Consider the following 27,876-nt stretch of genomic DNA (forward strand, 5'->3'; position numbering starts at 1 on the left):
TTGCCTATATTTTAATTTTTTTTAAGGTTACTCCATGTGACCTAAACGTATCTCTCAATAAACATGTGATATTAAAAATGCGAAAATTATAACTATTATAGTATTATTTAAAAATAATTATATTATTGCTATATATAAACAGAAATGTATTTATTTATATGTTTTAAGTTACAATTTTAAAACATTTTACCAAGCTAAAAGGCATAATTTCAGTTTTTTACAATTTCGGCTAGTTTAAAAAAAACGTGTTTATTAATATTATTATTATTATTAAAAGAATTATCAATTAACTACTTAATTCAGTCAAACACTTCTGTTTTCAATCATTTCCCACTTTAAAGATTATTTTTTTATTTATTCTAGTAATTATCGTATTTTTCATTTTTCATTGTTTTTTAAAAATATTATTTGAATGTATTCTGAATAGCTGAATAACAGTCACAGTACTGTCTCGGTGAGTGGACATTAACACCAGCGCTGATGAGTGGCTCGTCTCTTTCTCTTCCTCTGTCTATTTTTTCCGCGAGAAAACGCGGAGCACAGCGCCTCGGGCACAGAACACAATGGAGAGCTGGAGAGGGTGGGACGGGGGGAGAGAGAGACCCCATGTATGTATTAAATGAAGGCTGCATGGGGGAAGGTAAGGGCGGCCTTGAAGAGATCAGATTAAACAACAATACAAAAGCCCACCAAACTCGCCTCTTATTTATTTCTATTGTAATGAATGGGGAGCGTTTGTGTCAGCTGGAGAATTCTAACCCTGGGATGCTGCAGGGTTCGCTACTGGGCCCTGTCTTGTTTCGTAATCTAAGTACCTTGCTTCTTTTCTTCTTCAGCTTTTTCTTTGATTAATGGACTTTTTATTTCGGGAATCATTTTAGGGGATGCGGGAGATTTAAATATATATGTCAAACTGAACACAACATCAAATCAATACATTACATCCTCACATATCTGAGCGCTGTTCTCAAAGACGCAATGTCTCTTTCTTATAAGTAGATAACATTATCGTTGTCGTTTATTATCTCTTCAAAATTGTTACAGTTTTCAAATAGTGTCTGTTTTTGATTGAATTTGGGTATCATATTACTGATCAATAGGCTACTTATTGGATTAATTAATAATAATAATTTAGAAAACTTGCTTGGAAGATCCAGATCAATGAGATTATAAAGAATTTATTCAACGTTATTTAGAACTCCATCCAAAAATACCACCGTAGGCTACAACTGGACTTCTACTACTTTTATTTGACAAAAACACCATTTTGACCAAAATATCAGACATCATAGAACTTATCTGGATCTCTTTGGAAACAGAACTGAATATGATATTTTTTAATAGTGTTAGTAACATTTAATTAGGCTATATTTACTATTTTTTATTTTTACTATACTTTTCCATCCCTTTATATTTTATACTAGACTTATTATACGAACTCTATTCCCCAATTTTGTTAAAGCACGAATCGTTCGTCTTTGAATAGCTAGCCTATAGGACTCTGAGCACGTTCCCGAGCTCTTCAAGCGCGTTCCCCAGCGCTGTGACCTCCAGGTCGCCTCCCCCGGGGATGATGCTTTCGTGCGGGGGAAGGGTTTACCCGTTAGTCGGTATCCAATCCATCCTCCGTCAAAGCCCCGAGCAATCCTGTTACACACGCAGCTCGCGCGATTATCCTGCTCCTGACAAACACAGCCTCTCGCGCAGAATGGCCACAAACATCAGTCACATGCACCAATATTCTACATAAATTAGTCCTTATTTAAATGTAATATACGTCATCTAAGCTACACGTTAATGTTCTAAAACGGTCCAAATGCATTCAAACTTACAACATTCAAATTTACAACATTCAAATTTAGAAGGAACCTTAATCATTGCAGTAGGCCAAGTCATGCTGAATATTATTTCATATTATATGTTCATATTATTTGAAGTTCATATTATTTGAATTTTTCAGAACAATTTTGTTCCGAGGTTTAAAAAAAATATTCTTAGCACTTGAAAATTTCATCACCTTTACAAAGAACAATTAAACAATAGTAAACAAAAAAGTCAGTTGCACTAACAATTTTCTTGTTAAAACGTTGACATTTGTCCAATTTGTGTCGAACATGATCTTTAGCTTTATATGTATAGGTCCCATTTTTTTTACTACATTTTTTTATGCAAGTGCATTTCTAAAAACAGTCAAATTACTAATTTATGACTTTAATTCTCACCTTTTGACAACAAAGGAACAAAAAACACAACTGTATTTAAAAAAAAAAAAGTCAAGAACTGCAGCAGTTTTATGTGCTCAAAAAGGTGAACGAGGGTTTAATGGTGTTTAAAAACGTTCTGTTGGATTGGATTTTAATGGCTGCTCCATCTTTCATTGAAAATATTACATAAAACTGTGTTCTGCTTAAAATAGACACATTTATATCTAAATAAGTAATCTTTATGGTTTAAAACACCCTATAAATCCACAGTTTTGTGGTTTTCCAGAAGCCTCTCAGCGGCACTTGCCGATTAATTTTGTTTGTTGAGCCCGTACACTGTGCGAAACACCCCCCTCTCGATCACTTCTACACGGGCGCATCGAGTCGCGCAGCCTACTGGGTTTATGGTAATTGCGGTTGTTCCCCCGACTGGCCTTCTGGGTAAGAGAGAGAGAGAGAGAGAGAGAGAGAGAGAGAGAGAGAGAGAGAGAGAGAGAGAGAGAGAGAGAGAGAGAGAGAGAGAGAGAGACGTCTTGCGCTCAGCTTTCATTGCCCGCTGCACGCGCTAACAGACAGACAGACACGCACACACACAAGCAGCAGTCGCGCGAGCAGTCAGCGCGCGCGCCAGGGGTATCGCGTATCGGAACCGGGACAAAGAGACGGAAAATTTTCCACGAACAGTTTGTTAGATTAAAGAGAAAGAAAGAGTTCATCTGGCTGTTTTGTTGGCCAGTGGTCTGTAAATGTACTACGTGTGAGGACCGGTCCGTGCACACACGCGCAAACACGCTGCTGCCGTTCTCGCGCCGTGGCTCTCGATCGCTCTCGTTGTCTCGCCCGAGCACAACATGGCGCTGCGAGGCGTCATATAGCAGACCGAGTTCAGTTCAACTAGAGCCCCGGGGATTGTTTTTGGCACCTGTGCATTCACGCGATTCGTGTCGAAGCCATCAGCCTCTTCTGAGTCAAAGGAATTACGTCCGACTGCTTCTGCATGGATCTATATGGGTCTCTTCACAGTGTTTCCAGAAGTGGATATTCATATTCGGCAAGCGCGGAGATACTTTGAACTTCTGAAGGACTTCCTTTGAAAACAGAGAAAACTAGGGTTGACCCGAGTTATAAATAGGCGACACAGTAATGCAGCTTTCAACAGGAGCAGCTGATCCTCTTTGATTTTAACGGGAATCTTTGCGTGTCTTAAAACTACTAGAGGGAAAACTTGCATTGAAAGAGGAAACCCCATAGTTTCGGTGCGACTTGATGAAAAGCAAGCATCACTACATTCAGGTAAGAACATTTGAAGTTTTGTTATTAATGTTTCCCATGCCTTATCTGCTTATGTTTGTCCCGTTACATTGTGTCCGGTGTAGGCAAATGCGTGCGATCGGTTGCGCGCGGAGCTTTGGCAAAGCTAAAGATGGGTTTGTTTTTGAAAGCCAATCCTATTTTAAACCACGAGTCCCCACATACAGACTCGTGTTCTGACATTTCTCTGTGAAACTACTGTTTGTTGATCAGTTTCCAGCATATCGTCTCCTAGCTGGCTTGTTGTTGTTGACATTTCTTGCTGCTTGTTTGTGTGCGAATATATTAGACATTGCTTTTCATTTTATAAATCGAAATAATCGAACGTTCCAAGGACTGTCTTCACGAGCTAAACTGAGCGTTTCCCATGTTAAGGGACTTTCCTTCGCGGCTGACCTCTTTCCACTGTGCGCTTCATAGCGAAATCAAATCGTAGATTTGTGGAACTGTCGGTTTCTGTGAAATTCACGTGTGCTCATTTTCTCGTGTTGAGTAATGAGACGGCAGCGCGCGCTTGAGTTGGCGCGTGGACTTTCTTTTTCCGACCGGGATCCACCGCGAACGCTATTGATTTCGCAAGCCTCGCCCTTTTATACGACTGTTGCCAACCTTATGATTTTTTTTTATATAAATAACCCATCTCGGTCCCTTACAAAGCTCATAGAAAACAAGAACTGGAGGTGACCTCCAAACAAGTAGGCTATACACGTTTGGAGGTCACCTCCGTTTCATTTTCTTTCTTTTTTCTCAAGTGAGCATTGTGAGAGGACTGAAAGGAAGCATCATGGATAGAAGAAGCCTGTGCACTCGTATAAAATGGAGCTTGTGCTAGACATAGAAGCGAATGAGTCCTTTGTGGAGACGCTGCAAGTCCTCCTTTTGTCAACTTCACAACCTTCTTGCGCTCAAAGTTATTCTCTGTCGGGTTGTGTCCGGGACGGGAGGAAATGACTCGGTCTGTTCCTGCTTAAGTGAAGACATTGACAGTTATGTGTATAATCTATCATAGATCTTTGAGGTTTCAGAAACCTCTCTGTCCTTGACAGGCGCGGCTGTTTGGAGATTAAAGATCCATTCTGACGCTATTTTTCTCCACTTCAAATATTTCATCCACTATGTCACGCAGACTGTCATGCCATTCTCTAATAACAGACAGTGCTGTGTTGTCTCACCCTGATGCTTTCTAAGTAGGAAAAACCTCAGGGTTGTATCCAAGTTGTCAAAGAGCTGAAAGTTTGTAGGTTTAAATCCCACGAATGGCCGCTCATTGAACCTTCTCTTGAATAAGACATCTAACCCCAGGTTTATCAAGGTTGACTTCATAAATAAGTCACTCTTGAGAAAAGCTATTAAGTGAATAATTAGCATTTGTAAGGAGTTTGTTGAAAATAGACATAAATTGGTTTCTCTAAAGCGAAGGCACGTGGTAATTGTTGTTGGTTACGCTTGCTGATGCAAACTTTGGCCCCCAGGCCCCTTGCATGCTTTTGTAGTCAAACCCCATTGGGTTAATTTTTCACAAGACTCTCGTTTCTAAATGCTTGCGACTTGCTATTCTGCATAATTAAAGCACTGTGGACGCTATTAACCAAACGTGTTCGAGCACATCCTTATGAGTCCTGGTGGAAAGAAAGCCCTGGATCCATCCATGTTTCCACAGGCTTGCCTGAACGGCTACCGCAGATTTTTGGCATCCAGTGGCAATTTTAAAAGTGCATTTCAATCTGAAGTTGTTCCTCAACAGCTCTTGATAAGGATTCCCAATAAGACCCATTTGGCTGTGTACGTTTCTGAGTTGGCCCTTTGGTTCTTCGATTAAAAGACTGCTTGATAATATTATATTTAAGTTCTTCAGATCAATGTAGCCTATTACTTTTGGGGTTATTTTGTGTAGGCCTAAACAACTAAACAGTGAAAAGTTATTTGTTGCCCTTAAATGGGAAAAATATGAACTCATAAAACCCTTTTAGTTTTAATTGCATAGACGCACACACACTGAAGCGTTAACTAGACTTTTTACTTTAGCAAATCAAACACTGCAAACTTTATAGAGTGGAGCTAATGACTAGGTTAATGTTATATAAAAGCCGACAATCTGTTCATTATTTGTTCCAATCTGTTCAATACAAACTAATCGAAGCTTCCAGTAGCCTATAAGCTTCAGTTTTTGGTATTGTCTTAAATGACCCCCACTTTTTAGACCCCCATGCATGTATTTTCTTCTTAATCTCTGATTTGGTTGATGCCATTAATGGTTATACAGTTTTTGTACGCGAACTGAATACCGGTTTTATTATTTCGTCCAGTCCCCCATCTCGCCCCGCAGAGACCCCCAGCTCCCCGGGTTTGTTTATTTATAGCCTGTCAGCTCAGTGTGAGCTCGCGCCTGCACGGTCTCCTCACCCACGGAGCCTGTCTGCTGGAGACAGACCAGTCTCTATTCCGATGTCAGCGTCAGATTTGCAAGAAAGAACGTGTGACATGTCTGTCCCCTACTGTAATGCTCTATACATATCCCCCCGGGTGGAATTTAAGCCGACGAGTCATAGCTCGAGTTAAACCGTGCCACAGTTCACAGAATATTCGAAGTGACTGATGTTGGTCATGAATCAGGCAGAAATCGGACCACCGAAACGAGCCACGTAACAGAGATTGGCTGCATTAGGGGTTATGGAGATATGAGAGGCATGCATTTTAGATGTTTTTGCTGGTTATTTTGTGTTTAACAACGCTATATATAGAATAGTCTGTTTAAAATGTACTGCAGGTGTGCTCTGGCCCCAAGGTGTGTAGAGAAAAATGTAAATAAAAGGTAAAGCAGCCTACTTTGGGACAAAATGCTTATTTTCCTTATCTCTTTTGGCGCTTTAATAACTTGCGTATAAACAACAACTTTTGTATTATTTTGCTATTAGTTGGAATTGTAGTTTGCATTTATTAAATTAATCTAGAGCAGTCAATAAAAATTGGACCGTATGCACACCCATCAAAACAAATCCATTCATCATATCCTATTGGCAAATCATTTGGGCGTAATATGAAATATTTTGTAATTAACACAAGTATCAGCAAGCAGACATCATCACAGAGTTAGTTTCTTCACTAAGTTGTATTGGCGGAGTTTGCTTTTGTCTTGGCAGCCCGTTTGTTTGTTTTTCGCCAGCGTTTAGTGAGGGTGAAGAGGTGCGCGGGGCTCGGATTTCGGAGTTTGGCTCCCGCTGGAGACGTCACGGCTTGATTGAAGTTTCTTCTCGGTCCGAGCGGTCCCGCGGGACGGCGCGCGCTGAAACGGGAGAGCGCTTCTGTTCACTTCGCCGAGCTTTTGTGCCGCAGCACGAGCCCCGGCGTGCACGGATCGCTGCGCGCTCCCGGAGCGACGCCTACCCAAGGATATACATTGTTTCTTTTCATTGCGCTGTGTTTCCTTTTCCTCTCTCACGTTGAAGGCTGGGAGTTTTGACACAAATACAATGTATTGGGGATAATAGATTATAAATATATGGTTTGAAAATGCCAGTCACTTTAGAACCGAAAAGATAAATTGCAACTTCCACAAGAATGTCTTTTTCTTACAGAAAACCATATGTAACCTGCTGGTGCTTTAATAAACCGCTACTAGTCAGTGTTTTATGACGGAGGACTTTATAGTTATACGACTAACAGCACCCAATAAGGTGAAAATCATCATAGGAAAGAGATATAAAGAGGTATAGTGCTTCAGAAGTAGTGAAAGATATATGAAATCCTTATGAAATCACTATTTTAATAACAGCAGAAATATATTCATATTATGATAGGCATATATATCGGAGGTCGGAGAACAGGTTGTGGAAAGAGTCTTTTGATCTCGAATCTCGAAGTATTTTAGGGCAGGGTTCCATAAGCTTCAAGTTCCAGAATGCAAGTTCAAGAACCCTTAACGGAATCGAACTTCACTCGGGTTTAAAAGAGGGACAATTTTCCGAATGATGGTTCTCGGGTCCCAACCCCAGAGCTTGAAAGTCTAAGAGAACCCAATTCGTATCGATTTTTATTAGCAAGCCAGACGAGAAAAGATAGAGAGAGAGAGAGAGAGAGAGAGAGGGTTATCGAAAGCCAGCGCTTTAGTCTCTAGAGTGCACGCACGCAACCCACCATTTCAAAGCAGCGCAGAGCGCGCGAGACAGACGGGAGCTGAGAGAGAGAGAGAGAGAGAGAGAGAGAGAGAGAGAGAGAGAGAGAGAGAGGAATGGCTGCGGGGGCCGCACGCGGAATGTGTGCGCTGTCAGCGCGTGGGGCTCGCAGCCATTCGTATTGCTTCTCACAGCTGAATGTCTGCAGGCAAATAATCACTTCTGTGTACACTGTGTCTTAAATATCCGCGCCCTGCTCGCGGAATGTTTTGTCATTTTTTTCATAATGGGCCAGCTCATGCACAGGCGCATAGAAAAATATAGGCTAAAGACTTGTGTTGTACAAGGTTGCAAACATATGCCTGTTGATCGACCCTTTGTCTAAAAGATGTATACACACACAATATATACATGTACGAAAATGCAACTAAAAAAAAAAATCGGCTATGCATCAGTCAAAATATCCATATTTATTTAAATGTAATTACTTCATAAAAATATTATTGAAAATCTATTTAAGACAATTCTATCAATATGCAATGTAGGCCTATTTATATTTCCAACAAAGGACTTCAAAAATATTTAACGTCATTTCCATTACAGACTACTATTAAACAAAAAGGGTAGCTAATTTGAGATGTTGTGTAAATTACGTCTCATAATAAATGTCAAATTCCCATAAATGTAACATTCTAAAGTGCATTTCCGCTCAGACTTTTTAAAAAGGAAACAATACATATTTTGCTACATACACTTTTATAATACCCCAAATCACCAAAGAAAGTGCAAAATGGTTCACATACGTCTGGGTTTGTCCTTTGCTAATATGTGATAATCTTGGATTATTTATGTAGGCCTACGAGGGTCAGCTGCTTAATGTGGACGGATATTTCACTCGGAGCACCCTGGATTAGCCTATGACGCGATCATTTTCAGTTAGACATTGGACGCTTTGGGTTTAAGGTAATAAAGATAAACTCATGCCTTTCACAGCAGTTCTTTTTGAAATGGCGCGCTTTAATGAAAACATCTTATTCACATGAGGGCTGTATTGCATAGGCTGCCTTCTTTTCATTAGTCACGGAGGCATGCGATACATAGGCCTATCCATTTCGTGTGTCTTGGAAAGTTTTGCGCTTGGATTTCCCCCTTCATTCGGCTGTGTTTTCATCTCCATCATACGGATATTATAAATCACAGAATCTCACACTTCAGGAGCTAAACATTTAACACTCTTTCATGCTCCACACACTTTATAACATCATCTCGTGTATTTTTTTTCTTTTGTCAACAACAACGACCAGATGTAACGGCTTTCAGGCGTGCCTTTGGCTAATCCGTGCCACGCTGTCGCTCAAAATCTTTGGGTAGGCATTGGAAATAATTTTGTTTTATTCCTTTTTATTATTGTACACCAAATATAATATTTATTTAAAATGTTTATGTATTTCTTTATGCTTATTTTTAAACATATTTTTTTTTAGTAATTAATTCTTGTTTTAGATAAAAAAAAATGTATAGGTACTTTTTATTAGCCTTAAATTCTTGCGCATTACCTGCACGGTCTATTAGCTTCGAAGTGAGCTGAACATTAGGCGCTGCAAATTACATCAAAATTATTTATTTTTATTTTTATCAGTGCAGCGTGCAAAGACGGGAACCACAAACCAATAATGTTCCTGTTCCAAGCATTTAATAATGGGCGGCTAGACGTAAAACACGCCTAGTTTGAACGCCAAGGTTATAGGAAATAAAGTTAAAACAGCCCATGCAGCTCGATTAAAGTGTTGGCTCACCTACAGTAAATAGCAGACAAAGCGCCCGGCGAGCTTGGCTTGTGACTGATGTCTTTGAGAGCGGAGGTTTCATTGCTCCGTGGGGGGCGAGTACCCCTCCAACCGAAGCGCCCCTCAAATGCATAATGTCCTCGCCCCCGCCGGCGCAATGAAAGAGCGGGTCACAGAGGGGACGGGAAATGAGAGCGCAGAGAACGTGACTGAATGGGCCAGGCGAGTTTCTGCTGCGCTCCCCATGGCAGGGTCGGATTAGGCTTTGAGAGCAGGGCAGGATGGGGGAAGGGAGGCACACGCTCCGGGAACAGCGGCAGAATTTACGTTTATTAAGTTTAATAGCGGCTTAATGCTGGTGTAGTTATAAAACAATAATTCAACTTTGCTTGTAAATGCAAGAGGGTTACCCTTCTGCATGTTGTTTGCTTGAGTAGGAATACATTTTATACTGTTTTGCATAAATGCAACTGCTTTTAGTGATGGATTGTAATTGAATTAATACATTCTACTTATGCATTGAAGCTATTGTGCAAAGCAGGTTGTTATGGAAGTTATGCATGCACATCTGTGTGTGTGTGTGTGTGTGTGCGTGTGTATGTGTGTGTGTTGGTTTGATTGATGACAGAGGGCAAACTGTCTCACTCCTTCAATAGCAGAGTCTGTGGCCATGTCTCTAGATAAGCTCTGGGTGTGCGTTATTGAAATCTGGGGTCTGTAGAGCCATCAATAACAGAGGCGCAGCTTGCCTACTCAACAAAGCTCAGCTGTAATGTCTTGCCAAGCCGTGGGGCTGGGCTGCAGTATTTTGGGAGGAGGGGCTGATTTTGATTCCTGCTTTCTCTGCTGTAATGATGAACCCCTCACTCCTATCTTTGTGTTGCTCTGTTTGAGCATAGACCACAAAGGGATTCCTTATCAGAGCACTTGCTCTGAGATAACAACAAGGCACATGGCCTGGTGACCGTTTGTCGAGACTAAGGCATGTGGAGGTGAAGGCCTCACCATGAAGAAGTTGTTTCTCATTTTCCCTCTCTCTGCTCATCTTAGTGATACTATGCCAATTTCTTCGCTCAGTCATCAAGGTTAATTTTTACCGTGGTTCATTGTGAACTGAAAAGTGTATGTGAATAAATTATAGAATGTGATAAATATTCTGCCTTAAGAGCTTTATATAAGATTTTCTTTTGTTTTTTCTACAACAGAAAATTATTCTGATGGGATGGTGAAGACCAGGGAATCTGTTGAGAACTAACAGAGAAATAGAGTCCTCATTCAAAGCATGGTAAGCATTTCATTTAATACATGCAAGTCAAAAACTGAAATTCTATTCCAGTTAGTCATGTATGAGAACAGCATTGTGTCACTTCTTTTATCATAGAGAGACACATTTCAAACTATCCCCTCCCACATTGAAATATATCAACCTGTCATGCTTGCAAAGACCCTTATCATCTGTTTTCTTGCATTAGAATTCTTTATTGTTGACAGATGCATTCTCTCAGAATGCACAAGCTAGGACTGGCATAATTTGACTCCAAGGTCACTCTCAGGTATGATGGGAAGACCAGTCTTTGCTGTCTGCCAGACTGCCCAGAATGCATACATCAAAACTGCTGCGATTCCCGCTCTATAACCTTGCTGCAGCTGACATTTAAAAGCATTTTCTGCATTCACCTGTTCTGACCTTGACTAGTGCAATGTGTTGTAACGTCCTTGTAATTTCCTATAACCATCTTCAAGGTGATGTGGAAATCATCAGATTACTGTGTGTGAATCAGTTTGTGATTAGAAAGTGAGATGCTTTCCCCTGACCTTTTAATAAGAAAGTGTGATATTTATATAAAATGGCCACTTATGTCTATCATTTACTGTGATTAATTCTTTTGTGTTTCTCACCACATGCAGTTTCTTATTTCAGTGATACATTTACATTTACATTTAGTGAAAGTTGAATGATATCTCTAAATTGGATGGATTTTACCTGTTGTTAATCTGTATTGGCCTTTTGTTCATTGTCTGCCTGTTGTCTGAATCATATTGCTCTTTTTTTGTTGAAATATACTTTCTGCCTTTTTGTCTCAGGTGGATGCGAGTACAACCTGCAGAATGAACCCTCTCAGTGCACTTGGCATCGATCGAACAAGCCTTATGCGGGAGAGCCTCCACATTCACGGAGGGATGGTCTATCCACCAGGAATCCGGACCCTGCCAACAGAAAAGGGTTATGTTGGTGACAGGATTCATGACTTGCTCTACAAACCAGATGTGTCTCTTGACAGCAGAAAGACCACAAACAGTTACGTTGGACTTTATAAAAGCTCCCTTCCTGGGATTCAGAAGCCGCTGGTTGTGCCTGGGTCTGGTGCAGATACTTTAGGGTTGGATAGACGGGTCTTACAAGCAGATAAGCCACCAGAACTCAGTCTTAATGGTGGTAGCAGCTATCTGCGGGTTCCCTGGATGAATCCGTACCATGAAGCTGGAATGTACCCTTTCTTAGACTCCAGCAAATTCACTGCTTTGAACATGTATAAAGCATCAATCCTGTCACAACCGCCACCTTACCTTCCCCAGCATCTGGCCTACCAGTCTCTATGTGCAGGAACAGGAGGCAGCGCAACTGGTACAGAGCGCTTGTTTTACATGCATCCCTATCCCCCTACACCTATATCATCATCCCTTACTTCTCCTCTCAGGATACCCAATGCAACTGTTGCCCCTGCACTGTCTCCTATGATGCACCACCAGGACAAAACAATACAGAGTATTGGTCCAAGGATTCACCATGAGCCGTCAGCATTTGGGCAGCAGACCATACATCAGCAAAGCCAGACCCACCACCAGTCACCCAGTGATAGGCAGCACAGCAGCAGTGGAAACAGTGCCAGCAACAGCAAGTCCATCCGGACCCCATCCAGCAAAAACTCAAGCAGCACTAGCAGTAATGTTAACGGAAGTAGCAGCGTTGGTGTTAGCAGCAGCTCCAGTTCTGTAGTCTCAGTGAACTCTTGTCCTTCCCTTTTAATGCAGCCACCCCGCCCCCCTCAACCACCTGCAGCACCTCCACCCCCTCTCCCACATCTTGTGGATAGCACTACAGAGTTCCAAAAGCCTCAGTACAGAAGTCCTTCCTCATCTTCATCATCTTCACCATCGGTTGCTCACACTGTCTACATTAACAGCATGTCCAAAGAGCTTCGCTCTCCAATTCGGCCTACTAGTCAGAAGCATAAAGCCAAAGAGGCAACCATGGAGTCCAACAGAGGTATGGTGAACGAAAGAAAGTGCAGCAGCTCACCTGTTAAGACCTCTTCTGAGAAACCCCCTCAACAGGGGCCGATTACCAAAGACCCAGCAGACAAGCCTTTAGACTTGTCTGGCAAAATCATGGACTTTGAAGTACCTACCAATGGGTACCCCCCAAAGTTAGAGGCCTTAGCTAAGCTACGCTATTCCCCTACCACCCGTTATGGACTTCCCCCTAACAGGGAGCTTTTAAAAGAGACTCTTTCTCCATCACCCTCCACAGTTAGCACTTCTTCTAAAACTCCAGAGAGGCCTGAGATAATTAGCACTTTACCATCTTCCTGGGTGGTGCCAAGTCCTAACCAGACAATCAGCTCTGAGTCTAGTCAAAACAAAGGCTCCAGCATAATCAAGAATAAGAATCTTGAACATGTGGTGCCACAGTCAAGAAGTTCCTCTTGTCCCAGAATTGATGACCAAAACAATGGATCAATCCCAAGTTCTGCCCCAACTGTCATGACTACAGCATCTCGGCCATCATCTGTCTCACCTTCTCCCAAGATTAATGGTGAATGGCCAAAGTCAGTTCCCACCCCACCAGAAAAGACCACAGTAGCTACAAAGCCCTCAAAGACACTCAAAAAACCTGAAACCCCTGAAATTGGCTTCAAGCCTCAGCAATCACATTTAGAGAATGGACATGTTCCAAGCCACCTCTACATGCCTCAGGGTGAAACTTATCTTCCTCCCAGCTTAGCATATTCTAGCAGATATCTCTCATATCCAGTACCTGAGAGTCTTTCCCTTTCCCACTTGCAGATGTCGGGAAAAGGGCCAGTGTATCCTCATCCAGTTCTGCTTGGCACTAACAGTTTGTATTCAGCACGTTTGCCACCCAAGCCTGGCATCCCATATGGAATCCCACCCAGTCATGGTGAATATCTGACTTACCACGACTCACAAGAAATGGTCCATCCACTAATGTCTCCCCACATGCCCCTGGACCACAAAATCACTGAGCGTCTGGAACTGAGACACAGACCCCTGGACAAGCGTTGGCATCATGACGAGGCTCCGTTCAAACGCCGAAGCATCACTGACACAGACCCAGGCTACAAATCTGAGAGGGAGTCAGAAAGGCAAGAAGTTTTAGGCTCAAAGTCTCAGAGCAAGCTTCGCACAGTGAATAAAGAGGAGATTGTCTGCATCGACCTGGTCCAAGATGACACGGATGGCAGTCCAGAGCAAGACAAACATAGTTCTGTCGATGCCAAAAGCAAAGAGCCAGCTAAGCCAGTCGGCAGTGGGACAGGGATGGGAAATGAGAGTGGCAGTAATTCTGAGGGGAAAGAGCCAGAGCTCATGCAGATTTTGCGTTCTGGCCAGCCTACCGTATCTTGGCCAACTGATTCAGAGCGGAGGGCAGAGGTATGCAGTCCACCTCAGCCACAGAAGCAGTCTGACTCTCCTGTGCACAGCCAGAGTGAAGAAAGCTCCTCTGAGCATAGCCCACTACCTGACACATTGGAAGAGCAGACATTGCGCTGTGCCAGAACCTCTGGCGAAAGGGCTCGAGCTGATGGTGCTGAATACAAACTTGATCGGCACCATGATAATCGACAATATGTGGACATGGGCAAGGATGTACCAGAAGATGCAGAGTCCCATGAGGATGAGGAGGAAGGACATGGGTTGTCTAAAAGCAAGAGATCCAGCTTGGCCAAGAGAATAGCCAACACCTCAGGATATGTTGGCGACCGCTTCAAGTGTGTCACCACTGAGCTGTATGCAGACTCCAGCAAATTGAGCCGGGAGCAGCGAGCCTTGCAGGTGAGTTCTGCAATTATTGTACGTTGGTTAGGATGAATAGGGAAGTTTGTGCGTTATGGAACATGTCATTCTCACACTTTCACTTTAAGAAGCATTCTGACCCCTTATGGTCAAGTAAGGGCGCTATAATTTAAAAACACCTCACATTTTCTGTTCCCGTGGTCAACACTTCATGAACAAGTAGCTGTGATTGAATTTGATAAAGTTCCAAGTCATTCTGAGATTTACAGCTTCTCTTCTGGCTTTGAACGGGCACCCGTATCTAACTTCTACACTCGGTTATATTGATCACATTACTAATTACAGATCTCTGTAACCCACACTGCCTCTCCTGCTCATTCTTTTCTAGCAGTTTTTGGGCACCTGCTGTGAATCTGTCAAACAGGCTTTAATGGCAGCAGTTCTACAGTTATCATGAGAGATTTGTGTTTTTGTACAAGAACACATACTTTTGAGTGTGCGGTTCAGTCAACAGCTGAAAGGGTTAACACAAAGTGCAGTCTGTGGCTGTTATGTCCAGTCGTGCGGAAGCTCAGTTTCCGAATGTTTGTGTGTGTGTGTGTGTGTGCATGCAGTGACCTTACTAGCACATAATGCCGCAGGCAAACGTTAACCTGCAGGTCAGTCCTGGAGACCGGTGTGTATGTGTGTGTGTGTGGGGCATACCCAAACAAAATTGCACACCATTTCCTACACTCTTCCATCTTGCACTCTGTTCCTTTTTGTACTCTTTGCACACAAACACATGTCCACCCCTGGGCTCCCACTAGCCATGTTCATGGTGGCAGCCCTCCCGCTTAAGTGAAATCCATTCTTTCCTGATAGGGAAGATTAGAGTTCTTACCAGCAGCAGCGAGCAGAGCGCTTGCAGAATGGCAGAGTCATTAGAGCACACACACATAGTCGCACAGCGGAGGGAGAGCAAGGGAAAGGCTGATGAAAGACAATGCCCTAATTTCAGATAGCCCACACAATTTGGAAAGTCCTTTTAAATAAGCCTTGTATGTTCTACGCATTTCCACAAATCTTACACTGAAGTTTGCATCATTTGAACAGCAGCTTTCAAAGCTTTAACATGATCAGATATGTAATGAGTTCCCCCGTATTTTTGTGTATAAGGGTGAGGTTATGTTTGTTGATGTGTTACATTTGTGTAAATATTCAATTCAAATCATTGAAAAAGATATTGAGCCCCATTCTGATTGCTTAGATGGAAGGATTATCACAAGAGGACAGTAATTTAAGTCAACCAGCTGCGTTTTGGGAGGTCAGTTCATTTTATTTTCAAATTACTAATCAGTTGAAATGAGTAACACTTGGTTGTGTGCCCACAGGCGTTTGTGAAGTTAGACTTTTTTCCTTCCTTTTCCCCCTTTCTGAGGGGCCCTGAACATTGCATGGTCAAAAATATTAGTAAAATGAATCCCCTTATTTCACCTATATGAGTTAGCATTTGTATTAAGTTATTGATATGCATTTCCTGCATTTACTCTATTGCGCTTTAGCTCCTGTTCTACTCTGATTGCAGATTAATTTTATGCAAGTTTTATTCTGTTTTTTTCCCCCTCTGTTTTTGTTTTACTGGAGCACATGAGAGATGGGCTTTACAGCTGGTGCTCGTAACACTGGATCTGGTTTCACGATTGTGGTGTGTGTGTGTCTGTGTAGCGTGCGATGATGCATTTCTCGGAGCTGGAACTGAAGGAAAAGGAGGGGTGTGTGTCGTCTGCAGCGCCCGGACTGGGAAGAGAGCTGGAGAGAGAGAGGGAGTTGGCAGAGAGCCAGCGCGGAGCGGGAGATTGGGAACGAAGCCAGCCAAGCTCCAGGCCCTCCACAGCACTTTCGGCCCTCTCCAATCACACTGAACAGCACAACGGTAAGATGTGCACACACACACACATACACTCAAGTACAATCCCTATTGCTCTGTCTCCCACTCCTGGGCTCCCTTTTATTTTCTTTGTTTCACACTGTCTGTCTTTCATATGCACTGTCTCTAACTTTTATCTTGCTTGCACGCTGCCTTTACTTATGCATTTCACTCATTCGCTTTCTTTCTGTCCTATCTCCTGCGATCTTCTTTAACATCTCAGATTCTCAGGCGCTTGTTCGTTCTTCACCCCCCCTACCCCCCCGAAATCTCCACACATTTCCTTCCCTTGTCTCTAGGGACGGTCCCTGTGCTGTGGCGCTCCATGTAACAGCGTTAAACCAGCGGAAACGACGTGGTAAACATGGCTTCCACCACCGCCACCCTCAAACAGGAAGCCCTCACATAAACACGCACATGCTCTCTCTCTCCCTCTCTCTCTCTGCTGTTTTTGGCTCTTGTTTTTTCCACTTGAGCTTAGCTAATGGCCTAATGCCATCAGATTTCCAAATCAACACTTTGCTGCTATGTGACCTCGATCTCCCTTGTGGCCTTCACAAAGGCAAGGCGTTTCCTGTGCATGTGGGTCAAAATGTGTGTGTTCGCGCGTGAACGCTCGCATGTGTGTCAGCCACACGGACAATTATCAGTGCTCTGGATTACATAAACAGAGTGTGCTCGGCAGAGCGGCAGTTCCTGTGAAGCTTTGAGGGTGAAAATGCTACAAAAAAAATCTACTGTAGTTTCGATCAGAGCTTTGAGTTGATCTCATCTGTCAAAAACAATTCTATTCAACAATCAATATAGTTCAATTGACTTAAGAAACAAAATTGATTATTTGACTTTGTTTTGTCCTTTTTGGATGTTTCATGCCCTTCATTCTTCGCTTGATTTCTATGCCCTGTCTGTCCTTCAACATCTCTCTCTCGCTGTCTGGAATGGCCACATTAACTCTCTCCGGGTGACGCGAATGATGTTTCCATGGTGATCTGTTTTGGTGCAGAGTTGCTATGGTGCACACATTGCCATGAATTATGGGATGCATGTGGTGTTAGTCACATGCTTTGTGCGCGTCTGTGTGAGCCTGGGGCAGAGTGGGCTGTATTCTTAGCCAGGCCAGTATAAAGGTAGTTCTGTTCTGCATCTTTCGTATGCATGATTACGCAGTATTTAACAATTATCGCGGAATGTGTATTTTTGTAAATTTGATAGATTTGGTTTGGGCTAGCTGCATGATTTGCGTGTGCATGTTTTTAGACCATGTATGCGACACTATATATGGTGGGAGTGTTTGTGTGTGTGTGTTGAAGAGAGAAGCGGGTGGTATGGAGCGTGAGCCCTTAGAGTCTGTCTTTGATCTGCGCTGCTGCTCTTAGCTGCCGGGAGACATTCTCAAGGAGCGCTTTTCACTGCCACACACAGAATGGGAGCAGGAGAGGAAGTGGAGGGGGGGCTTGAGCTGGGTTGCCGCTTGCGCTCTTGGCACGGATGTTTCGGGCTAATTTAAGCTTACAGGGAGAGCGAGCACGTGCATCCCTGTTTGCTGTCTAGCTCCCGGTGTATGATGGGTGTGGTGTAGTTAGCACAAACATGCAATTGTCCAGGGTGGTGAGGAGTGTTTTTCTCCAGTCTTTTCCTTTTTATCTCTCTGTCTGCGGCCTCCACTCTCTGTCTTTTCTGGTTTGTCATGCTTCTTTTGAAGTTGAATAAGGTCTTGCAAGCCGGTGACGCAATGGATCTGACTAACGCATTTGTGTTTGTGTGGCTATGCAGGTGCGACGCCAAACAACAGAGTTCCCGTTCTTCAGCGGTGCGGCCCACCAGCCGATGTCCCGCAGTCCTGCCGAGCAGAGGAGAAGAGAGTGAGGGACGTGAAAGGAGAGGAGGAGGGGTCTGTTGGCACGGCGACGGGCAGGAAACGTGCATTGGGTTTGGAACAGAGCCAAGGCCACCCTGATTGCACACACACCGCAGAAGAGAGAGATGGAGAGAGACGGACGAGAGGAGAAGACGATAATGGCATCGCGGCGAAGAGAGCGAGACTTATTTCAGGTAGACTTCCGGACAGTCTGTCTCTCCAATGCCCTTCAATGTCTGTCCTCTTTTTCCATCTTTTCATTCTTGGTCATTTTAACAGCAAGCAGAGGACGGTCTGCTCTGTCTTTCAGCTTATCGCTGACCTCCTGTCTAACACTATCTGACATGTCTCACTCTCTCAAGGATCAGCTGCTCTTTTCCCTTTTCCTCTGCTTCCTCCGGCTTTGATTTGTGTTTATTGCTGTCACATGGTCCAAATAAACACAACTGCTGGGTGTTCTCTGCCCTACTCTGTCTTTGTGCTCAGTCTAAAGGGCGTTTTCAGACATCAAAACAACCTTTGTATAAACAGGCATCGCTTAAACGTGTCCCAGAAAGCTTGTTTTTGTCAGCAAAATCTGGGTGTCTGTTCAGCTCTGTACTTTCATTTAAAAGCTATCAAACTTTTGCGTGTTTGTGCTTTAGGAGGAAACTACTCTGTTAACAATTGGAAAACAATTCTTGCTCTAAGTGTGCAACCCTTTGCATTGACACAAGTGGACATTGTTACATTCAAATGTAAATGGGTTGCAATGCATTCTGGGGATCGAATGAACAACTTCTGGTGGTCAGGGAGAGCATTGGCTACAAAGCATTTTTAATGTACTGCCTAATGCATCCTAAATGTGTCAGTCAACAGCAAATGATTCATATAACCACATACTTACTATGCCAGAAGGAAATAAAAAAATCTGGGAAAGGTCATACAGTTGCAAGACTTACTGGGACAGCTGGGATGCAATATCCATTTTATTTTTAGTATGCAATGTATGTAGTCACAAAATCAGAACCTCCCCTTTTGCAAATCAAATTTGAGACGCAGCTGACCACTTAAGATCTGATCATCCAAGCTGAACGTTAATACAAGGTAGAAACAGATTGCTTCTGTCTCTCTCTACAGACGTGTGGCCGCAGCCCTCCGAGCAGGAGGTGAAGAATCTGAAGGTGTGTATCGAGTTGACAGGTCTTCGCCTTAGTAAACCCCGCCACTTCCATAATTTCAAGGAACTGTGGGACCGACAGGGGCCGCTCAACCATGACAGGCCACAATTCGGAGCTCCCAACATGGGCTTGTCTCCCACATCCAAATCCTCTCTTCCAACAATCCAAACCACCAGGAGGGAAAAGCTTGACCTTTGCCCCCCAGAGGTCCCGAGACTCACCCACGGTGTCCCTGCCGTGGATCGAAAGGTCAAAGCAAATGGATTTGAAGAAAAAGGAGTGAAGAGGAAAGCAGAAGTGGAGAAAGGCTGGACTAAGGACCAGCTGGAATACGTAGAGTCTGACATAGGTAAGTCTTTCCATTATGTCTCATTTAAATGCAGGGTTTTAAGCGGAGAGCAGAACATTCTGGGCAGAACAGGACAGTTGTGTCAAAAGGCAAGGGACGATGGTTTACATTTATTCTGTTTATCCTGTTATGTTTGCATTTTCTCGTTTATCTGTTTAGTCACACATCATTAAGGTAAATAGTTTCTCAAGTCCCTATATACCCTATACACCACAACCTACATACTACACCTTATGCCCTATACCCTACATATGCCAAACATACCCACCTTCTACATATTGCACTCTACAAAGTACAGTCTATTTAGAATCTATCTACGCACTATATACTACATTCAATAGTCAGCACACTACCTTTTACATCCTGTTCCCTACAAACAATTCCCTTCACCCTTCTCCTCACATCCAACAGAGTTTACAGCCTGTGACCTATACCTTACATATGCCCTCCATAACACACACTACAATCTGTACCCTTGAAACTACACACCCCTCACATCTGACATTTATGATTTACACACTACACTTCACATGGTATGCACTACACCCTACTTAAGTAATGCTCCCTATATACTACAGTCTATACCTTACACATGCATACTACACCCTACAGCTGGTTTCCTTTGAATGGCAGGTTTGTAAATAGTGCTCTAAGCTAAGAATAAGTGTCATTTAGTTATGCATGTCACAGAGAAGGTCTCAGAAGGAGAGAACTGAGTGGGGAGACACAAGCAGAAGTGTGAACGAATGAGACCCAGAGAAAGGGAACAAACGGCTGTGAGAAAACAAACAGAGGGAAAGGGTGGAAAAAAAGGAGTGAAAGAGATGAAAAGAGGATACAGAGCTGAGGGGATAACTGAGGTGAAAGACGGAGCGAGGCAGATTAGAGGAAAGCAGAGCACGTCGTCCTGTGTCTGCGGCTTTGGGATAGCAATAAAGATTCTTGTTGATTGACAAGCCACAGTTGCACACGCTCACACGCACACTCTCAGACGCTCGCTTCCTTGTTGTTATAAAAGCATCGCCGAGAAAGTGCATGCCGCAGAGTAATGAGCCATGAGATTCCACAACTGTGCAAATAACAACGTACATGTGTGTGTGTGTGTGTGTGTGTGTGTGTGTGTGAGGCTGCCCGTCAGTATCTTGGCTGCTGGATATTGTGCTGGCATTCTGTCAGGAGGATTAAAGAGCAGCAAGACGCGAGACAAGACTATTTATCTCGCTCTATCCCTTACTCTTTGCGTGCGAATTATATGTCCGATACATATGCATTTACTCAAGCTGAGAGATGGTTTGCTTGTTAATGCATTAGTGTGTGTGTGCGCGTGTGCCCAGTTGCGTGCTAATGGGAGGCTAATATCCCCCAGATGTCCCTGTCAAAATCCGTCTCCCGCTGCACACACACATACTCGCGCTCTTCAGCCGAGGGAATTCGTATGCACACGCAGGCTAATTTGTGTTGTCTATGACGAGGTGTGAGAGACGAGACATGCATGTCAGTGATGCACGACTCCGCTGTATGCCCCAGGGTGTGTGTGTGTGTGTGTGTGCATTTTTAGCGCACTGCTTTTGCTCTGTTGATTTTTAAAGGCATTAAGGTCTTTGCTCCTCTTTTGCTAATTGAGTGATTCACTTAGGTTTCAGAGCACGCACACTTCTGCGTGTATGTGTGTGTGTGGGGGGGGGGGGGGGGGGGGGGGGCTTGGTGCGGTGAATCTGGTCTCAAGGGTTCTCGGGGTAGGACTTTAATTAGCCTGTTGAAGAAGAGGAGCACTTTACGCAGGCTGGAATAGTTTGCCCATGAGGATGGGGTCTTGTGCGCGCACACACACGCACACACACACACACATACACACACACACAACAAGTACAGTTGCACAGTTGGTGGTCTGCACATTGAAAGTTCTCTAAGGTGCTTTTGTCTTTTATCAATGTAAAAATGTATGCAGTTGGTAAAACAAAACTTGTACATTCCTTATGCATATTATTTTTCTTATTTTATTTAAAAATATTACGTAAAAATATTACCAAAAATGTAACAAATTTGACGCAATGAAACAACTGAACAAACACTTTTATTTTATCTTGTATTTACACTTTTTTCTTTAGTTTTAAAATTTATTTAGTAAAAAGGTTGGGAAAAAATGTTGTCGCCCAAATGTTGTAATTTGCTACTTGGCCTGACTGATATATATTGGTGCTTTGATAGTTGGTATAGTGCGTGTTTTTATTGGCTTTGTGGTCTTCTGTTTTTTTGGCGTCCTCTGTTCTTGCTTGCATGCTTGTGAGAGAGGTTTTCTCTGCGCGGTGGGGCTTTCGCTGGCTCAGTGTGTGCGTGTCTGAACGGGGAATATGATGAATAATGGAACAGATGTGGAGTAGGCTCGGTTTCTCTCTCTCTCGGCCTTGCGCTCGCTCTTTCATCGTCTCTTTCCCTTGGTGCTGCATTTCTCTCTCTATTCTTTCACCTTTACATCAGTCCGTCATTTCTCCTTTTCTGTTCAATGTTCTGTCCCTTTTCATTTGATTTCCCTCTCTTATCTTGGTTTTCCTTTCATGTTACTTTTCCCTTCAGTCCTTCTCTGCTGGTTGATGTTATGGCTTAAACGTGCCTCTTTGGCTTGAGCTCTGGTCACGTGATGTAAAATCGAAAGCAGACAAAGGAAATGATGCATCAATTTTTGTAAATCTTTTCATCCGGTGTCCGTCCTTCATAACGCGGTCAGCCTGCTGCTGTTCATTCTGCCACTGTCAGTCTGATTTACCTAACAAGACCTTAAGGAAACTTCTGTCGGTTTGATGTGTGTGTGTTGCACGTGATGAAATCTCTCGCAAACACACAAAACGTAAATTCCAGATTTGTGTTCTTGTGGTTGTTTCTTTCCTGTCATACTTGTTTCAAGATTTGTAGTTGAAGATTTTATGATTAAAAAAAGTTGGTTACTTCATTTGTAGAATCTGCGTCTACAAAATTCAGTATTATTTTTAACATTTATTTAATGCATTTTGTTATTTGAACAACACATTTGCACTGTATATTTGTTTTATTCTACTGTAATATTATTAGGTCATTTTAACATTTTGGTGAACTGCATAGATTTCCCTTCAGTCAGTTCGGAAAAAAAGCACAATTACTTCATTTAGCTGTATTTCTCTTTTCATAATCTTATTTTAACGCGTTTTACCAAATTTTTACAGAGATTTGTTGATTTGAACTCAATCAGTGCAGAAACAGCACAACCAAATTTTTTTTGGGATTTTTCTAGTTGTTGTTCCACTGTAGCATTGTCAACTCATTTTAACGCATTTTACGTTTTGCAAAATTACGATTTTCCACCACAATCATTGCAGAAATTACATCAAAATTCAGCATTAACTTAATCTGATCTAACTGCTATCGTCTCTTTCTCTTTCTCTCTAGCTGTTCCTCTTCTCCCTGACGGCTTCTGTGGAGATTCTGTACGAAAGTTCTCCTCCTCGATTTCCACTCACCTCTCGGACAAACGGCAGCGATTAAAGGAGCACCGTAAGTCATTGGGATCCTCCTCCCCCTCTCTGGACCCCGGTTGCACCTTCCCATCTCGCTTGCGGCGGCACAGTGACCCTGAAAAGCCAAAGGGCAAGCGGCAGTGCAAGACCAAGCACCTCGGCCAACAGGAGCGCAGGATGCTGCTGCAGATGACCAATGAGGAGTGTCCTGAACTCAGCCCCGCCCACCAACACAAGGTAAGAGTCGGGCATATCTCTGCGTGGTGACAGAAGGTCGAGATACTCGTTTATCTGCACAAGAACGTCCTTTCTTTTTCTGCGCACGCGTGGCTAACGCTGCTCTTTGCTTTGGCTCACAACCCAAGCATTCTCCCTGGGCTCAGTGAGGAACCGTTTAAAAGCATGTCTCCAATCACAACAATGTTAATCATCCCAATTAGGGAAGCACTGCGGCTCTCTTGGACGGCTCAACGGACGCGGGAGGGGGTCATAGTGTGTGTGTGTTTAGATTGCAGTTGCTTTGACCTCCTCTCGTGCTGAAAGGCAGACTCCCAGTGGAGAGACGCAACCGAGGGGGAGGGGAGGAGTGAAGGCCGGGTCAGAATTCTGGTCTCCTTCTCTCTCTCCGTCAAGGAAAATGATTCCCCAGTGAACCAACTGTGCATTCTTTAAATAACGCTGCCTGCGTTCTCCCCGTTGCAATCTCACAAGCAGATGTAGCGCACACACAATACCCTGTGTTCTGTAGCTGAACACAAAACACATTCAGCGTAAACACACGTTTACAGCAGACAAACACAATCCTATGAAAATATTATGTAGGTTTTACACAGTACAGTGTGTGCGGGTTTACATGCTTGGCGAAGTGAACTACTTTTTCTGAAATGTGCCTTTGGGGACATAATGGGACGTCCTCTGTTGGGAAAAAAATTAATTTATATATTTATCTTTTACAATTTAATGTTTTATCTTTTTACTCGAAAAAAAAAATATTATGATTATAAATATAATATAAATATTTCTCCTAATTCTTCCTATTGTTAATATTATAAATATAATTATTATTAGTAGCCTATTATTATATTTATTATAATTGTTACTATTAAATGCATGTAATAAACATAATGAAATGAATAGTAGTAATTATTATATAAATGTTGTTTTTGTTGTTGTTATTATATACATATTTAATTATTTTTCTTATTGTAATATTAAAAATATAAAATAAATATATACATATTTATTTTTATTATTATATACAGTACTTTTTTTTCTAAAATTGCTTAAATGCTATCTATATAAAATAAATATTAACACGTTATTACTACTATATACATATTATTATTATTATAAACGTAAAAATAAATATTTATTGTTGAATAATAATTTATTATTATAAGTACTATAAAATGTTATAAAATAATACACATTTATTATTATTATTATTATTATAAATAAATAAATATTTTTTTTATGAAATTGCTTTATTATATTTATCATAAAAAACAAATCAGATTGGGGGTTGGATTATTCTCTGTATCATTTTTATTTCCTCATTTAGACGAACAACAAAATGTCAATTGTCTTGTTTTTCCTGCGCTGTTACGCACCAGGCAGAGCTGTGTATGTGCGTGTGCTCTCTCTCCCTCTCTCTCTCTCTGTGTGTGTGTGTGTTTACTCTGACAGCTGCTGCGCTGTGGAACTCCTCTGGTGTGGGTGGAGTTCCCGCCCCAATCACCCCCCTTCCCGACCTTCAGTCTGCTTGCATGAACTCGCGGCCTACACACACACACACACACACACACACGGCTCCCATCCGCCCGCCCTACTGCACTCCACAGATAGAGAACTTGCACACGGAAGGCGGGAGAGATAAAGCGAGTGGGAGAGAGCCAAAGTCTTCCATTGTTTCCTGTTTAACTTTCCCTGCCGGGAAACACGCTCGCTGACAGATCGGTGTCTGCAGCTTTCCATCCAGCTCACAAACAAGCACACAGCCTAGAGCCTCAATGTGGGAAGATGCACGTTTTTTCTGTTAAAAACGTGTTTATGGGACGATTGTACTGGTGTAAATAGCCCGTTTGTTTCGGCATGTTCATTGCAGGCCAAAAATAACCTTGCTGACCATGCGGGGTGTGTGTGTGTGTGTGTGTGTGTGTGAGGAACCGTTGTTGACAGTCAGACTTTTGTTCATGGTTTATGGTGGGGAAACAGCCTTTCCTGCACTGCTGTTCAGCAACATTTTCCACAGCTGCAAAAAAAAAAACATTATGTAGGGGCAGCTCACATTTTCAAATTTTTCAAATTTCAAATTTCAGTCTCTCGCTGATTACAGCGCAGTGCTGAGTATGAACTTGTCGCTGTGATTAATTAGTGCTCCGTCCCGCCTTTCTCTTGGCACCAAGCGAGTGTAGCTCTGTCACTCCACGTACTATGACTATGAAATCTGTGCAAAATCTGAGGCCTTGTAAAGTAACTCATTTCTCTTCCCCTGTCAGGTGGTGAAACGTTCCGCCCAGAAGCAGCCATCATCTCTTTCTGATTATGAGTCTCCTCTGGTCAAACCTCGTGCCCCATCTCCTGCCTACCAACCCGCAGCACCCCCGACCCCTCCAAGCGTCACTCTGGATGTACCTGTACCTCCGGTTGACCCCGCACCTCCAGTGTCTGTGGAGCCACCAGTGAGCAGGCCCATGCCGCCCGAAGCGCGCCGACTCATTGTCAACAAGAACGCAGGCGAGACTCTACTGCAGCGAGCTGCGCGGCTGGGATATGAGGTAAGCGCGCATTTGCGTGTGTGTGCGACTGTCTCTCTCTCCGATTCCCCTCTTCTGCTCTCTTCGCATCTCATTAATTCTGTGTGAGACTGAGTCTGACATGTGAGAGCCCCTGACAGGCACAGAGCGATCGCTTGGCGTGCGCATACGCACACACACACACACTTTTTTTTTTCTCCCTCTTGCGAGGCAGCCTCTCGCTCGCACATACGCGGCGTCTCATCTCTTTCTCCTCTTGGCTTTTGCACTCCCACTCAAAGCTTTCTCGCTCACATTCATTCCCCTGCTTTCACAGGCACACTGTTCCTCACGCTTTTTCCGTCTCGTCCTTGCTCTTTCTCTCCGTTGAACTGGAAAACCTTAACCCTTTGCACTCTGTCTCTGATCTTGTAGTCGGTCTTTTCTGAGTTTAACACAAATGTCACTCGAGTGTTTGTAGTACTGGAGCATTTTTAAAGACAACATGAAATTGCATTTCCAGCGCAATTATCTTTCACAATATTGCAAGTTTTACGAACAAAACTGAATACTTATTGAATTATATACCTATTAAAATTTGATTGGATCACTCGGTTGATTAGATTTTGTGAAGGAGTTCGGCAACGTTCTAGCAACATTCTAACAACGCTCCAGCACTCTTATTATGCTTGTGACAAATTTTGCACCTTTTTTTTTTCTGCATAACATGCTATTAATTTTTTTTCTTAAGTTTATGAAAATATACACTATATTTAGATTGGAAAAACATGCACTGATAAATTATGGATAAGACTAGCGACTTTATTTAACAAATTCAGATTTCATGTTGCCTTTAAACATCACAGAGTTAAATATGCATTGTTGAGCATTTGTGCAATGCAACAGAACTTGCACAGATCTCGTTGTTTAGTAGATTCCTTTTTGTTCTGGAATTCGTCAGTATTCCGCAGTTCTGGAATACAGTGGTTCCGTGGGTTCTGGAATGGTGTGGCGTTCCGTGTCCAATTTGTGTAGATTAATGGGGAGCTGGATTAGTTCCGGCAGTGCGTCTGAAAGGACTGGCACGGAGAACAGGAAATGAGCGATTACTGCTGCGAGCGCATGATTTCTAACCCCCCCCACCCCATTCTCGCTCCACAGCGGTGCCTTGAATTCCACTGAAAGGGAAAGTTTCTCATTGCATTTTATGGAGCATTTTTTAACATTGAGGCAGTGGTTCCGTTTTAGAATAGAGCACGCTTTTGTGAATCAAGCTAGTCTTATGCTTATGACTTTTCCCCCCAATGTTTTGCCCATCTGCTATTTTCTGCCTTTCCCTCATTCTGCCTACTATGTGCATCCACATGTGTCTGTGGGCTTGTTTTCTCGCAGCTAGGGATGGCATATTCCATTGTGCTCCATTCCTTGCCGTGTTTGTGTATTTTGTATGCTTTGTGCTTAAAGTGGCCTGGCGGTTCCATCACCACCGCATGCTTTGACACACACACACACACACACACACACACACACATTTGTAGTTCCCTTCCCCCAATGTGTCTTGTTTGCTTGTTTGTGTCCCTTCACCTCCCTTTGGCTCTCAGGCGTAGAGTTTTACTGCAACACACACACTCTTTCATTACATTCCGCCGGCGCTGACGTCTCACTTGCGTTACGATGCTGCTTATTTACCCTTGTGTTTGGTTGTTCCCTCCCTCTTTTATGACTCAGACAAAACTGGCCTTTGTGTGCTGATTGAAACCTATCGTTATGTGTGTGCGTGCGCGTGAAAGAGCCCCATCCATCTCTTCCTCACGCTCTCTGTCTGATTCTGCTGCGGTTGCTAGACTCTGTCAGTAATTTTGCTCTCAGGCAAAATGGCTCTTTGCCATTAAGGTCCAATCAGCGATCTGACAAGTGCTCTTC

General features: G+C 43.0%; 1 protein-coding gene across 2 annotated transcripts in view; it reads left to right on the forward strand.

Moving 5' to 3' along the window:
• The first annotated feature begins 2,704 nt into the window (after positions 1-2,704).
• Positions 2,705-27,876, forward strand: part of LOC127943074 (BCL-6 corepressor-like) — a 40,150-nt gene continuing 14,978 nt past the window's right edge. Inside the window, exons 1-9 of one of the 2 annotated variants that reach the window (XM_052539208.1) lie at positions 2,705-3,497; positions 10,620-10,699; positions 11,500-14,493; positions 15,704-15,760; positions 16,162-16,369; positions 18,137-18,415; positions 19,341-19,730; positions 23,151-23,455; positions 25,717-25,995. In XM_052539208.1, coding sequence (XP_052395168.1) covers positions 10,697-10,699; positions 11,500-14,493; positions 15,704-15,760; positions 16,162-16,369; positions 18,137-18,415; positions 19,341-19,730; positions 23,151-23,455; positions 25,717-25,995 — 4,515 coding nt within the window. In that variant the 5' untranslated portion in view covers positions 2,705-3,497; positions 10,620-10,696. The remainder of the gene's footprint in view (positions 3,498-10,619; positions 10,700-11,499; positions 14,494-15,703; positions 15,761-16,161; positions 16,370-18,136; positions 18,416-19,340; positions 19,731-23,150; positions 23,456-25,716; positions 25,996-27,876) is intronic. The other variant, XM_052539209.1, reaches the window with a different exon arrangement.

This window comes from Carassius gibelio, chromosome A22, assembly GCF_023724105.1.
Source record: "Carassius gibelio isolate Cgi1373 ecotype wild population from Czech Republic chromosome A22, carGib1.2-hapl.c, whole genome shotgun sequence".
NCBI classification, from domain to species: Eukaryota; Metazoa; Chordata; class Actinopteri; order Cypriniformes; family Cyprinidae; genus Carassius; species Carassius gibelio.